Source organism: Symphalangus syndactylus, chromosome 5 (genome assembly GCF_028878055.3).
Source record: "Symphalangus syndactylus isolate Jambi chromosome 5, NHGRI_mSymSyn1-v2.1_pri, whole genome shotgun sequence".
Taxonomy (NCBI): Eukaryota; Metazoa; Chordata; class Mammalia; order Primates; family Hylobatidae; genus Symphalangus; species Symphalangus syndactylus.
In genome coordinates this window covers 123,765,883-123,779,707 of record NC_072427.2, presented here as the reverse complement: position 1 = coordinate 123,779,707, position 13,825 = coordinate 123,765,883, and the positions used below count along the sequence as shown (strand labels likewise).

Below are 13,825 nucleotides of genomic sequence, written 5' to 3'. Positions count from 1 at the left end.
AATAGCTTAGCATTTCATTTTTCAAAATTGGTTCACATCTCAAAAGAATTCTGAGGAACAGAACAACAACCAGGATGGAAACCTGTGGTGAAGACAGATAAGAATGGCACACAGGAGATTTGGGCTCTAGATCTCACTCTGCTTTAACTCATCTGTGTGGCCTTTGAAAAACCTGGGGTTTGGTTGCACCATAAAGGAATTGACCTTGCTAACTTCTGAGTCTTCCATCTTTCAAAGTTAGGATTCCATAAAACTTAATAAGTAAGTTCTTTCACGTATTTTGACTTCATAAGAGATGTCATTAGCTTGTATTGGACATCATGGATATTGGCAATCTTGTGAGGTTCATCTGGGTCATGGGGTCGGCACTTTTTCTGGAGTCAGTGATTATTGCCATGAAAAGACAGATGGTGCCCCCGTTAAAAATCTAAAACGCCAGAGGAGGCACTCCCTAGGGAAACTGGAGATCACACAGCAACTCTTTTCACGTTTAAAATTGTACAGGTGTGTGGGTATGGGGAGCTTGCAGGAGGTACAAGAGGAAAGGAAAGCTGAGGCAGAGGCTAGAGGATGTGTAGGTGATGGTAAGGCAGGTGCAGAGAGCCCAGGTTTGGAGAGTCACTCGTTTTCCCATGGGGGCTGGCACACACCTAATCTTGATAAATGAGAATATGCCCATGAACTTTGAGTAGAAACATGAAAATATTTCCATTATGTGCCATGTCACTGTGGGTGTGGGCGAGAGCTGCATGTCCCATACATTTATCTGCTTTAGAGGTTTTAGTTACCCATTTGCCAGGACTGCCCAAGCCTGCTTTCTCTGTAACCCTTCCAGTGTTTATTATTTGACCTTCCCTGAGATCCTATTTGTCTGTTTGTAATACAGTTCTTGGGATAGCTCTCTGTACCTTCAGATCAGACATCTCACCTGAGTGCTAGCCTTGTATGACTGTCTTCCTACATATTAGCATTATTTAGAAATCATTACATTAAATTTAATATGTCAAAAACAAACTTAAAATGAGTCCATTTCCTAATTTACTCTGCTTCAGTCATTGGCATCACTGATGTCATTCTGAGACTTCAATCTGAAAGTTTATTTTTCACCTTTTACAACCCTCCATCAATAATCATTCACAACCCCAATAAACAACAATGGTAACAAATTAATCAATCTACCCCCTGCTCCATAAATGCTCACTATTCTATTAGTTATATTATGATCTGAAATGATCTGCTTAATCTCCCAGGGTTGTTGAGGCTTCTCTCATTCTTCTCTCACAGAATGCCTTACCATTCACCTCCTTTCTCTCCTCTCCACCTTAATCAGTGTTCTCATTCCCTCATACCTAAACTCTCAGAGTATCTTACTGCCCTCCAAGTCTCTAATTTTTCCCTGCTTCAATCCATGTCAAATAAATCAACCAACTGGTCTTTTAAAAATTACTTTCAGCAAGTCATGCCCTACAAACCTAGGAGGATTCTCATTTACCAATCAGAGTATTTACAATCTCCTCATTTGGCATTTAAGAGCTTCAGTCAACTTCGGTCTCCCAAGCTACCCGTGATCTCTATTTGTCTTTATTCAACTCATACTTGTTTGAGTACTACAAGCCAGCCCCTCCCTCAGTCACCCACTATTCTCCAGCATTCCCCTTCCTCTTCCATAAGGCCCAGTCTGTGTGATGCTCCCCTGCAGCCACCACAGTGACTTTGCTCCTATTCTTGGCCTACCAGGAATCTCCTCCTTTCTGCCAACCCAGATCTGACATTTCTTCCAAGATTCATCTTCTCCTGAGGGTTCCCCATGGGAATGAATCCCAGATCACATAATCTTTCCTTTTTTCTGAATTCCTTCAGCATTCTCATATTAGCTATCTATTGCCAAGTATTATTATCTTAGTATTTCACATGTATTCGTTGATCTCATTAAATCTGAGCCCCAAAAGGGCACAGGCCAAATCTTCATTTGTCCAAATCTTGACCAAGCAAGGACAGATACAAGGCCAGTAAGGACCTTGATTTTGCCCATAGCTCATGGACAAGGCCTACTTGCTGCCACGTAGGCAGTAAAGGAAATAAATGTGCACCGGAGAGCTAAGACTAGCTCCTAGCACAAGGTTAGAGACTCGGACATGTTTTGAGAAGTGTTTGTTAAATGCTGAAATGAATTTTTAAAGAATAATTCAAGCCCCTTACACACCATGTGTTTCTATAGCACAGAAATCTTTACTGTATTCATCCAAAATACAATGGCCAGTATAACCTACCAGGTCTCAATCACTGATCAGATTTGAAGTCCTTGACTCTTTTTGGCCAGAATACTAGGTCCAGTGGGGACAAAGTGGTGCCATCAGCTGCCTCTATCAGAACTTGCCTCTACATCTGCCAAGTACCCACAAGTTCATGTCCTACAAGTTAGCACCAGTTCATGTCCTTGAACCAAAGGCTGCCTGACTCCAGTACAAGTTAGGTAGTTGTAGGGACATTTGTAAACCCAGCTCCCCTCCGCCTTGGTCCAGTTGAATCATGTCCTGTCCAAACACAGAACCAAGGCAGGTAACGTTAGACCCCTTGCAGAAAGCAGAGAAGACGCCCCCTTCCACAGAAGTTCGTAGAAAGAGTGCAGAGAGGAAAATGGACTTACCCTCACACAGTAGTTCATGCCTATCCCCAACAGGTGCTGTAGAAAGTGCCTGTCCTGCCCGCTCCTAAGGGGTGGCTCCCCAGGGCCAGGAAGCGGGCACAAATCAGGGGTTAGGGCGGTTGCCCTGTGGCCCACCAGATCCTGCTGCGGTGGAGGTGCAGTCCCGGACCTACTTAGACTGGTTTCTGGGGAAGAGGGGCCGCTGGAACCTGGGTCCCGGCTTTCCTGGAGCTTCAGCCGAGGCACCTCTTTGGTACCCAGGCAAAAGTTTTTCAGACTCAGCAAAGTGGCCGGGTTGGCCAGCTTCATGCTTGCCATGCGGGGGATCAAGGTGCACAGTGGGGTGGGGCTCTCCTGCGACGGCAAGGTGGCATCTTCAGCCGGCAGGTGAGGTGCCAGGGCGGGGTGTGGAGGCTGCGGCGAGCCCTTGTTCCCGACCGAGCCTCCGGAGCTACCTTCGTCCAAGGACGTGATCGACTCGTTCCGAAAGCGGCTGTACTTGGCCCTGTGCAGCATCCCGGGGTGCCCGAAGAGTCCTACATACAGCACGAGTCCTGCCAGGCTGTCCTGGCCGCGTTCTCGCATAGCCTTGGCAATGCTGAAACAGGATACTGTTGCATAAATCGCCTCGTCGTCTGGTAGATAAACGGTGCAGACATCAAATGCCTCAACGCCCGATGCAACTCACAGCAGCCCCCTCTCCAACTCTGCTCTCGAGCTCGCCCACCTCGGCTCCCGGCTCCTTAAGGGTGACAGCCCATGGGGGAAACGCCTCCCCTGCTCTGATTTCAGTCCCTCCCTGGCCCAGGCAGAGGCACCAGTGTTCTCTCATGGAATCCTTGTCCGGAGAGCCTAGACCCAGGCTCCCGGCGGCGGGGATCGCTCACGGCCAACTCTTAGGCACAGAACCCGGGAGAGCGCCGGTCAGGGGGACCGGCTGCATCACTAGCCTTGCAGGAGCCTAGTAGAAATATTTAGCACCCGACTCCCACCCTCACCCCAGCCTTCTGTTCTGCACACAGGAACTTTCGAACCTGCTCCCTTCTGCTCCCACAGGGCGGGGCAAATGACTGGCCTATTAACCCTTTATTTGTTCCAGTGATTGTTCATTTAAAAAGGAAAAAAAAAAATATATCTATGAACCAAAGGCCCTTCTGCCTGGGTTCGTTGATTCCAAAGGCTGCCGTCTCTTGGAAGATCTTGTATTGCATCCCGTTCTGGGCCACCAGCCAGGAGTACTACTGACGGGCGCTGCTCCTCATTGTTTCACTGACTTGTGATGGGTCCGTGTTCCTCAGATCCCCTCCCAGCCTGCCTACCCTCGCTCAAGCTTCCCTCCCTTCTGGACTCCTCTCGGAGCTTTTCTCAGAAGCCCATTTGCAGCCGAAAGCTGAGATGTGCAGGATGATGCGCAGCGTGTTGAAATTTTTATGAATGAACTTTGCCGAATGAATTTCTCGCTGTGTGTGCAAGCTAATAAATCTGTGAATGAAGCTGAGAATAGCTGTAATTGACTGACGGTCTCAGAGGTGCTTGGTTTTTATCCAATCAGGAGGCAGCTTGATGACTCATACACCATAAATATACTAAACTAGTAGCCGAGAGAAATAAAGCTAGCAGGAGAGGAGGGACATATTTTATTCTGTGGTATCTGATGAATGAGTTAAAAGGAAAGGCAATCTTTACTACAGATCATTAGCCGGGGAGCAGCAGGTTAAAAGATCTGTTTTCTTTCTTGTTGAGATGGTCAGGAGGGCAGAGCAGAAGAGCTAAAAATTAGACCCATTGTTCCAGGGATATTAGGACATATGGTTCACAACTCCTGTGGGAAGCCATGATGCATTTTTCTTAGACACATAGTTCTTTTTTTATTGATTGTTGGTTCCATCTTCCGTCTGGTGCGACTTCCTGTACCTATCAAATGCATCCTGAAGACATGATGACAACTGCAAAGGCTTAGCACACAGGAAGCCAAAACCAGAGCTGGGAAAAGGAAATGCAGGTTCTTCAGGAATGGAGAAGAGGAAACTGCTGAAACACTGGGGGTGTGGGGTGTTGGGGTGGGGTGGAAATCACACATAGGAAGAGATGAAGAACTCTCAGAAAAGACTACACTACTCCATGTCTCAAGGCTTTGACATCTGAAATTGTTCATTAATTAAAAAATTAAGACAAACTGGCAACCAAAGGAATCAAGGGTGCAACCTTCATTATCTTATTGACCCTAACGCTGGATTAGCCTTATGCATATTCATGACTTTGGGAGCCTGAGCTCCCTTGGGATCCAAACACCGGTTCTGAATTAAATGGTCGGGAGTGACCAGTGAAAGCGGCATCCTCCTCCCAAGCTCCCTGGTCCCCCAGGGAAATAACGCACCTATCACATCCTGTCTGCCAAGCCTGTTCAGACGTTTCTTTCCCTGGAAAGGCCTTTCTGCATCTTCATAAATCTTCCCTTCAACCCTTGTTGACCTCCTTTTCCCTCCCCTACATCTCCTCCTGGCAAAACTGAGGGAAGTAGCTTGGACCCCACATCCCTGGGACTGAGGAGACAGGCTCTGGGCAAGAATATTTACCTCTCATTCCTCCTCATTCCTCATCTGCTTTCTTCCTCTCATATTTCTTGCCTTCCCTGGGGTCCCTGGGTCCCTGCCTTGCTTCTGCTATGCTGTGATGACCTCATCATATGCTTCCTTTAGAAAGTTACTTTACCTCTCTGTGCCTGAATGTCCTCATATGTTGGCAGCAGCCATCTAATGGGGTTGTTATGAGGGCTTATGAGGCCCAATGCTCCATACAGTGCCCATCTCACTAAGTACATGTGGGCAGTATGAAAAAATGGCCATTGGAACCAGAGCTGCCTCCCCTTGAAGCTCATACTCTTACCCCTCACACTGCAGAGTTTACATCATTCTAGGCAACTAAAAAGAAAAATTAGTATAAAGTGGGAGAAGCCAAGAAAGTCAACATTGTCCACAGAAAACAATTTTTTAAATCAGGTGGGCCTGGAGAAGGCTGGAAAGGACAGGGGCCTGCCTGGCTGATAGAAATCCTTACAGAGGTGTCATGACTGCAGGATGGGGTGTCCAGGGGAGCCAGCTCATCTAGGTAGGCACCATGCTGGCCAGACTCCAGGAGCTCAGACCAGCCTACACTCCTCAGAAAGTGTGAGTCCTGGGAGGGTTGGGGGTTGCGAAGTGGGACTAGGTAAGGTAAGAAAGCAGTCATGGCCATTGTGGGCTCCTTCTCTTCCTAAAGCCTGGAGACCTTGGCTGTCCTGGGTAGCTCTGCCACAGCGTTTTATGAGGGTGAAAGAGACCAGATCTGCAACTGGAAATTGGGGAATAGCCTGTAGGCTGAGCCTGCCTAGCTGGACCACTCTCTCAGTCCTAACAGCCCAAGAGAAGGCTCATTGATTGAATTGCTTTTCATTCTAGGTAGATGGGTGGGTAAGGCAGATGGTTTGCTTTTTCCAAGGCATTAGAACATCCTCTTCAATTAGTACTGATTAAAATAATATTAATAAGAGCTATTTGTGGAACCCCTGACAGTTTACCTATATTCTGGTTCAATTATTATAACAAATTGTGGAGGCTTGTATTATGTTCCTCACTGCCTTACAGATATGAAAATGAGGCTGAGAGAAAGGGCAGTGACTTGTTCAAGGTGCTGCAGCTGTTGAACAATGATCCTGGGATCCCTCTGGGCCTGACTGCAAAGCCTGTGCTGGCAGCCACTGTACTCTGCTGCCTCCCAGGGGACCAGAGAGCTCAAGTCTAGTTTCCAGGCCTATGATGGCTACAGGGCATCTTACTGCTTCCTAAAGCTCTGAGAAATGACTGGACAGGAAGATGAGCTGGGGATTTTTGGAGGTTCTAGGGTTGTTGGGAAGCCTACCCCTGAGCTGGCCCTCACAGATCAATGAGATCAGGGCTGGCAGAATATTTTCCTATCTATGGTTTTCCTGTATCTACCCCTCCAAAATCCCCAGGGAAAGTGTATCTAGCCCAAAGATCATTTCTCAGAAGATGATACTAGACTAGATGTCTCAGGAAACCTCGGTAACTGGGCCACTACCTACAAGCAGTATGCACTCAGCAGCAAAATATAATTGGATGAACATTAATCTGGGAATTCCAGAACCAGCTGTGGGATTTTGAGTAAGTCATTTAACCTCTCTGAGACTTAGGTTTTGTATATGTGTGCAATAATAATCAATAATATCTGCTGAGCACTAACTCCAGATCAGGTCCAGAACTAAGCGCTTCACATTTAAGCCCCCCAGCAAGTCTACGCAGCAGGTGCTGTCATTTACTGACTTGCCCAAGTCACATAACCAGGGAGTGGTAGTTGTGGTGTGGAACCGAGCACTGACTCACTCCAAACTATGTCCTTAACCACTGTCATATGATCCAGTGTATATGAACCTAACTCCTACTGTATGCTCGATAAATGTTAGTTCTTGCTCCTTTCTCCTCCTTGGAAAGCATACCTATAAAATTCACCCTAAATACCTCACAAGCAAATAGATAAGAAAAACCATTATTGTCATTAAAGCATCTAAGAACTATGAACGCCTCATCATTGCCCTTGGAAAACAGAGTTCTTCTTAGACCCCAGTGGTATGCCTCCTTTACTTTGAGACATCCCCCCTCCAAAGGCACCTGCTAGGAAAGAACATGTCAGCTTCTTAAGAGACATCTTGTGCTGGCTGAGCTTCTTGAGTAGAACAGGCAGTTTCAAGGAAGACCTGGGTCAGGCTGGGCCATGCTACAATGAGCCAGGTCCAGGAGGAGGAGAGAAGAGAACCTGCAAAAATGCCAGCCCAGCTTTTGAAGATAACCCGATATGGAATTTAGGGTAGAGGAAGGTTGTGCTAGAGGATATGGGGAAGAGGAGAGAGACCAAGGCGGAAACATAATAACCCGGGGGGGCTGTAGGCCGATTGCTACTTTGGAACAAAGTGGAGCAGGTGGCATCTGAGTGCTATAGCACAAGGACCCTTACTCTATCCCTCCACTACAATTTCTACCATAAAGCAGACCTACTAGCGAAGGATTTTCACTGAGCAATACCCACAATGAGTCTAACAGCCCATCAGCTGGGAATGAAAACATTGCTGAAGCTCTATTTTGGGGGAAAAATTCCACGAGAAAATATTTATATAAAGTTCTTGGTAGAGACCAAAATATCATTTTCAGGATGGGGAAATGAGATGGTGAAGAAGAGTTGTATCTCTGAGAGTAAGGGCCTAGCCTCACAAAAATCAAGGCAGGATCATATCCCCCAAAGTTGTCATTAACTCTGGAAATAATTGCCTTTTGCTTCCTGAACCCAATGTTTTCTGTTTTTTCACAGTCTCCAGCCCTGCAGGTCAACAGTTTTCTGATGGTTGCTGTTGATCTCACACTCCTAGAACTAGGACCAGCTAAAAAAATGTACAGGAAAATGGATATTTTCCTATCTGTTGAAAAGAAAATAATGTACCTGGGAAGGCTATGTAAAGAGTTAGACAGCATGCAGATGAAAAGTAGATGAATTACTTAGGGTCAGGTTCAGTTGAAAATAAGATGAAAATTAAAAATTACAGTAGACTAAATAGAAAGTTTATCACTCTGGAGGTGGGACATCCGGAGGCAGTGTGAGCTCTTGGCCATTCCTGAAGTATAGTCCTTCTCCTCATAGCCCCAAATGGCTGATGGAGCTCCAGATATTTCATCTGCACTCCAGGCAGCAAAATGGATGAAAGGACAAAGAACAATATGCCCTCTCTCTTGAAAGAAACATTCTGGATACCCCATACAATGTTTTAATTTTTACCACAGTAGCCAGAACTTAATCACATGCTGTACCTAGCTGTAAAAGAAGATAAAGTCTTCTTCATCTGAGAATGAAAAAGTCTTTTGTCTGGGTGCATGGTTGCTGCACAGAAAATCACAGTTCTGTTACTGGGGGGAAGAAGATAAAAACAGATATTATCTGCCATGGTAATATTTTTAGAAGTCCTTCTACTTTATGAAATTTAAACCTAGCATAGGATTAAAATGTTCTTGGCCAATGTGGTCCAATTTCCCCCTTTTTCGTACATGAAAACACACACACACACACACACACACAATGCTTATAAATGACCCATGTAAAAACAGGCACTGTCAGAATAGAAGCTTACCTCTGCAGAGCCAGGGGACTGATGGAGCCTCTAGGCCTCTGAAAGGTGGTCAGGTGATTCCAGAGGCCAGCAGCAAGAAGCAACAGAAAGTGCACCCAGGCCATGTCAGATGGCAGGCCAAGTAGTTAATTGGGGCCAGGAATATTTTATAAGGAGTAAGTGGGTGTTAAAGTGGTCCGAGTACAATCATCAGGTGTCTGATTCAGGAGCAGAATCTCCACTCTAATTGTGACTGGCAAGAGAAAAAGGCAAAGATAGAGTCCTGATAGGTTGAAACTCTGACACTATGAATTGGCTAATCCAATCCTCATTTCCAACTTTCTTTTCCTTTGCCCACCTCCACCAGGAAAAGCTAAATACTCTCCTTCTCAGGCTTCCTTGCAACTGCAGGGAATAGGGGCATTTGATACAGTTCTGATCTATGAGATGCAAGTGAAAATATGATGGGGACTTCTGGGAAAACATCTGCTTCCTAATTAAAGGGGAAGATAAAACCGGAGCCCACTCTCTTCACCCCATGTCTTCTTGTCTTGAATGTGGATATGATAGCTAGAGTTATGGTAGCCATACTGCAACCATGAAGGAAAGACCAACCAAATTATGAAGCCAATGCTTTGACATCGTTGAATCCCTGAACCAACATCAGCAATCACCTCTAGATTTGTTATGTGAGAAAAATGAACCTCAACAGTTCAAGCAACTCAAGCAGCTCTTAGCTGTTAGTTAGTACTTACAGCCCAACACATTGCTACCTGACACAAATACAGTGGCAAGAACAGGATCATAAGAAGAGCAGGGCCTCTAGGCATGAGACAGAAGCACAGTTATGAGAGGAGATCATAGAATCAGGTGGGAAAAGTCCAAAAGCAGTCAGATCAACCTGGGTTCAACTTTGGATGTTGACAGTATGGTAAGCAGACTAAGCACTCCCAAAGATGTCCATACCCTAATCCTGGGAACATGACAAAAGAAACTTTGCAGATGTGATTAAGATTACAGACCTTGAGAAGGGGGAATTATCTGCATGGGCCCAATCTAAACACACAAGTCGTTCAATGCAGAGAACATTTCCTCATTGTGGTAAGAGCTAGGAGATTTGAGATATAAAAAAATGGAGGAAAAATTTGAAGTGTGAGAAGGATTCACCCTACTGTTACTGCCTTTGGAGATGGAGGAAGGGGCCATGAAGACAGGGTCCTCAGCTGACAACCAACAAAGAAACAGGGGTCTCAGTCATAGAGCTGTAAAGAATTTAATTCTGCTAAGTCTGAATAAGCAAGAAACCAGATTCTTCCCTAAAGTCTCCAGAAAGAAATGTAGCCCTGCCAATACTTTGATTTAAGCAGGTGATTGGAGAGACCTGTGTCAAACATCTACCCCAACCCTTACAGTAGCAAGATAATAAATGTGTGTTGTTTAAACTAAGTTGGTGGTAATTTGTTATGGCAGCAATTGAAAACTAATACAGATTTTGGCACCACAAGTGAAGTACTACTATAACAAATATAACATGGGAAGTGGTTTCAAAATTGGGCAATAGGCCATGGCTGGAAAAATTTTGAGGACCATCACCAGAAAAGGCTAAATTAAGATCAATATCATTGTAATAGTCAAACTGCCCAAAGCAATCTATAGATTCAATGCTATTCCTATCAAACTACCAACATCATTTTTCCCAGAATTAGAAAAAACTATTCTAAAATTCATATGAAACCAAAAAGGAGCCCAAATAGCCAAGCAACCCTAAGTAAAAAGAACAGTTACCCAACTTCAAACTATACTATAAGACTACAGTAACCAAAACAGCATGGTACTGGTACAAAAACACACACATAGATCAATGGAACAGAATAGAGAACCCAGAAATAAAGCCACACACCTACAGCCATCTGATCTTTAACAAAGTTGACAAAAACAAGCAACAGGGAAAGGACTCCCTGTTCAATAAATGATGCTGGGATAGCTGGCCAGCCATAAGCAGAAGAACGAAACTAGACCCCTACCTTTCACCATGTACAAAAATTAACTCAAGATAGATTAAAGATTTACATTTAACACTTCAAACCATAAGCATCCTAGGAAACACCATTCTGGACATCAATCTTGGGAAATAATTTATAACTGAGCCCTCAAAAACAATTGCAACAAAAAGATGGACAAGTGGGACCTAGTTAAAGAGCTTCTGCACAGCAAGACAAACTATCAACAGAGTAAACAGACAACCTACAGAATGGGAGAAAATATTTGAAAACTATGCATCTGACAAAAGTCTAATATGCAGAATCTATAACTTAAGCAATTGAACAAGCAAAAAAAAAAAATCCATACAACTCTACTAAAAAGTGGGCAAAGACATTAACAGACATTTCTCAAAAGAAGACATACAAGCAGCCAAAAAAACATGAAAAGATGCTCAGTATCACTAATCATCAGAGAAATGCAAATCAAAACCACAATGAGATACCACTCATACCAGTCAGAATGGCTATTATTAAAAAGTCAAAAAACAACAGATGTTGGCAAGACTGCAGAGAAAAGGGAATGCTTATACACTGTTGGTGGGAATGTAAATTAGTTCAACCACTGTGAAAAGCAGTTTGGAGATTTCTCAAAGAACTTTAAACAGAACTACCATTTGATCCAGCAATCTCATTACTGGGTATGTATCCAAAAGAAAATAAAACATTCTACCAAAAAGACACATGCACTCATATCTTCACTGCAGCACTATTCACCATAGCAACCCTAGTTTTCTTTAACTAGGTCCCACTTGTCCATAGCAAAGACATTAAATCTACCTAGGTGCCCATCAATGGCAGATTAAAGAAAATGTCATACAAATACACCATGGAATATTATGCTGCCACCAAAAAGACAAAATCATGTCCCTTACGTTGACATGGGTGAAATTGGAGGTCGTTTTCCTAAGTTAATTGATACAGGAACAGAAAACCAAATACTGCATGTTCTCACTTATAAGTGGTAGCTAAACATCGGGTGCTCACGGACATAAATATGGCAAAAATAGATACTGGAGACTATTGGGGGAGAAGCCAGGAGTGAGGCAAGGGTTGAAAAACTACAGGACCTAGAAGCAGCTTTTCCGTTCCTTCTCGAATCTCTGCCTGGTTCAGCCTGCCTGCCTTCACTCCTACCTCCACCATGTCCATCAGGGTGACCCAGAAGTCCTACAAGGTGTCCATCTCTCGCCCCCGGGCCTCCTAATGGGATCATTAATACCCCAAACCTTAGCATCATGCAATATACCCTTATAACAACCCTGCACATGAACCCCCTGAATATAAAAGTTAAAAAAAATTATTGACTAAGCTTGTTGAGCTTCTCCCGAGTGGGCAGCAGCAGCTTCCGAGATGTCCTGGGCACCAGCATGGGTATGTGTGGAGGCTATGCGGGGCCAGCGTATGGGAGGCATCACAGCCATCACAGTCAACCAGAACCTGCTGAGCCCCCTTAACCTGGAAGTGGACCCCAACATGCAAGGCATGCACACCCGGGAGAAAGAGCAGATCAAGACCCTCAAGAAGTTTGCCTCCTTCATTGACAAGGTACGGCTCCTGGAGCAGCAGAACAAGATGCTGGAGACCAACAGGAAGCCTCCTGCAGCAGCAGAAGAAGGCTCGGAGCAACATGGACAACACGTTCGAGGGCTACATCAACAACCTTCTGCGGCAGCTAGAGATCCTGGGCCAGGAGAAGCTGAAACTGGAGGCGGAGCTTGGCAACATGCAGGGGCTCTGCATGTTTGTCTTGAAGGAGGACTTCAAGAAAAAGTACGAGGATGAGATCAATAAGCCTACAGAGATGGAGAATGAATTTGTCCTCATCAAGAAGGATGTGGATGAAGCTTACCTGAACAAGGTAGAGCTAGAGTTTCGCCTGGAGGGGCTGACTGACGAGATCAACTTCCTCAGGCAGCTGTATGAAGAGGAGATCCCAGAGCTGCAGTCCCAGATCTTGGACACATCTGTGGTGCTGTCCATGGACAACAGCCGCTCTCTGGACATGGACGGCATCACCGTGGAGGTCAAGGCGCAGTACGAGGAGATGGCCAACTGCAGCCGGCCCGAGGCTGAGATTATGTACCAGATCAAGTATGAGGAGCTGCAGACACTGGCTGGGAAGCACTGGGATGACCGGCGTCGTACTAAGACGAAGATTTCTGAGATGAACCGGAACATCAGCCGGCTCCAGGCTGAGATTGAGGGCCTGCCTCAAAGGCCAGAGCAGAGCGCTTCCCTGCAGTCCGCCATCGCAAATGCTGAGCAGCGCGGGGAGCTGGCCATTAAGGACGCCAACGCTAAGCTGTCCGAGCTGGAAGCCGCCCAGCAGCGGGCCAAGCAGGATATGGCACATGGCACGGTAGCTGCCTGACTACCAGGAGCTGATGAACGGCAAGCTGGTCCTGGACGTCGAGATCGCCACCTACAGGAAGCTGCTGGAGGGCGAGGAGAGCCGGCTGGAGTCTGGGATGCAGAATATGAGTATCCATAGGAAGACCACCAGCGGCTATGCAGGTGCGCTGAGCTCGGCCAACCGGAGCGTCACAAGCCTTGACCTCAGCTAAGGCCTGGGACTCCAGCTTTGGCTCTGGCCGGGCCTCCAGCTCTTTCAGCCACATCAGCTCCATCAGGGCCGTGGTTGCGAAAACGATCAAGACCCGCGATGGGAAGCTGGTGTCCGAGGCCTCTGATGTCCTACCCAAGTGAATGGCCACGGCAGCCTATCCCTTCTGCCGCTGCCTCAGAGCCTGAGAGGGAGGCTGCTGCGCAGGGGAGCACAGGGAACAGGAGGCCCACCTGAGGCTCAGCCCTGGCCCTCAGCCCACCCGCGGGGAAATTTACTGCCTGGGGGACCTGCCTTGCCCATGCCTCCAGTTACAAAGCAATTCCATTTTTTTTTTTTCCAAAATAAAACCTCAGCTAGCTCTGCAAAAACAAAAACAAAAACAAAAAATAAAAAAACTATGGGGTACTATGCTCAGTACCTAG

The 13,825-nt window shown here is 45.9% G+C and overlaps 1 protein-coding gene and 1 pseudogene across 1 annotated transcript in view; one reads left to right on the top strand and one right to left on the bottom strand.

Annotated features, from left to right (window-relative positions):
• SHC4 (SHC adaptor protein 4) overlaps positions 1–4,137 on the bottom strand; it is a 136,984-nt gene extending 132,847 nt beyond the window's left edge. Inside the window, exon 1 of the mRNA XM_055279042.2 lies at positions 2,648–4,137. Within this exon, the coding sequence (XP_055135017.2) occupies positions 2,648–3,232 (585 nt within the window). The 5' untranslated portion in view covers positions 3,233–4,137. The remainder of the gene's footprint in view (positions 1–2,647) is intronic.
• Positions 4,138–11,939: 7,802 nt separating this feature from the next.
• LOC129481796 (keratin, type II cytoskeletal 8-like) lies at positions 11,940–13,543 on the top strand (annotated as a pseudogene).
• Positions 13,544–13,825: the final 282 nt, after the last annotated feature.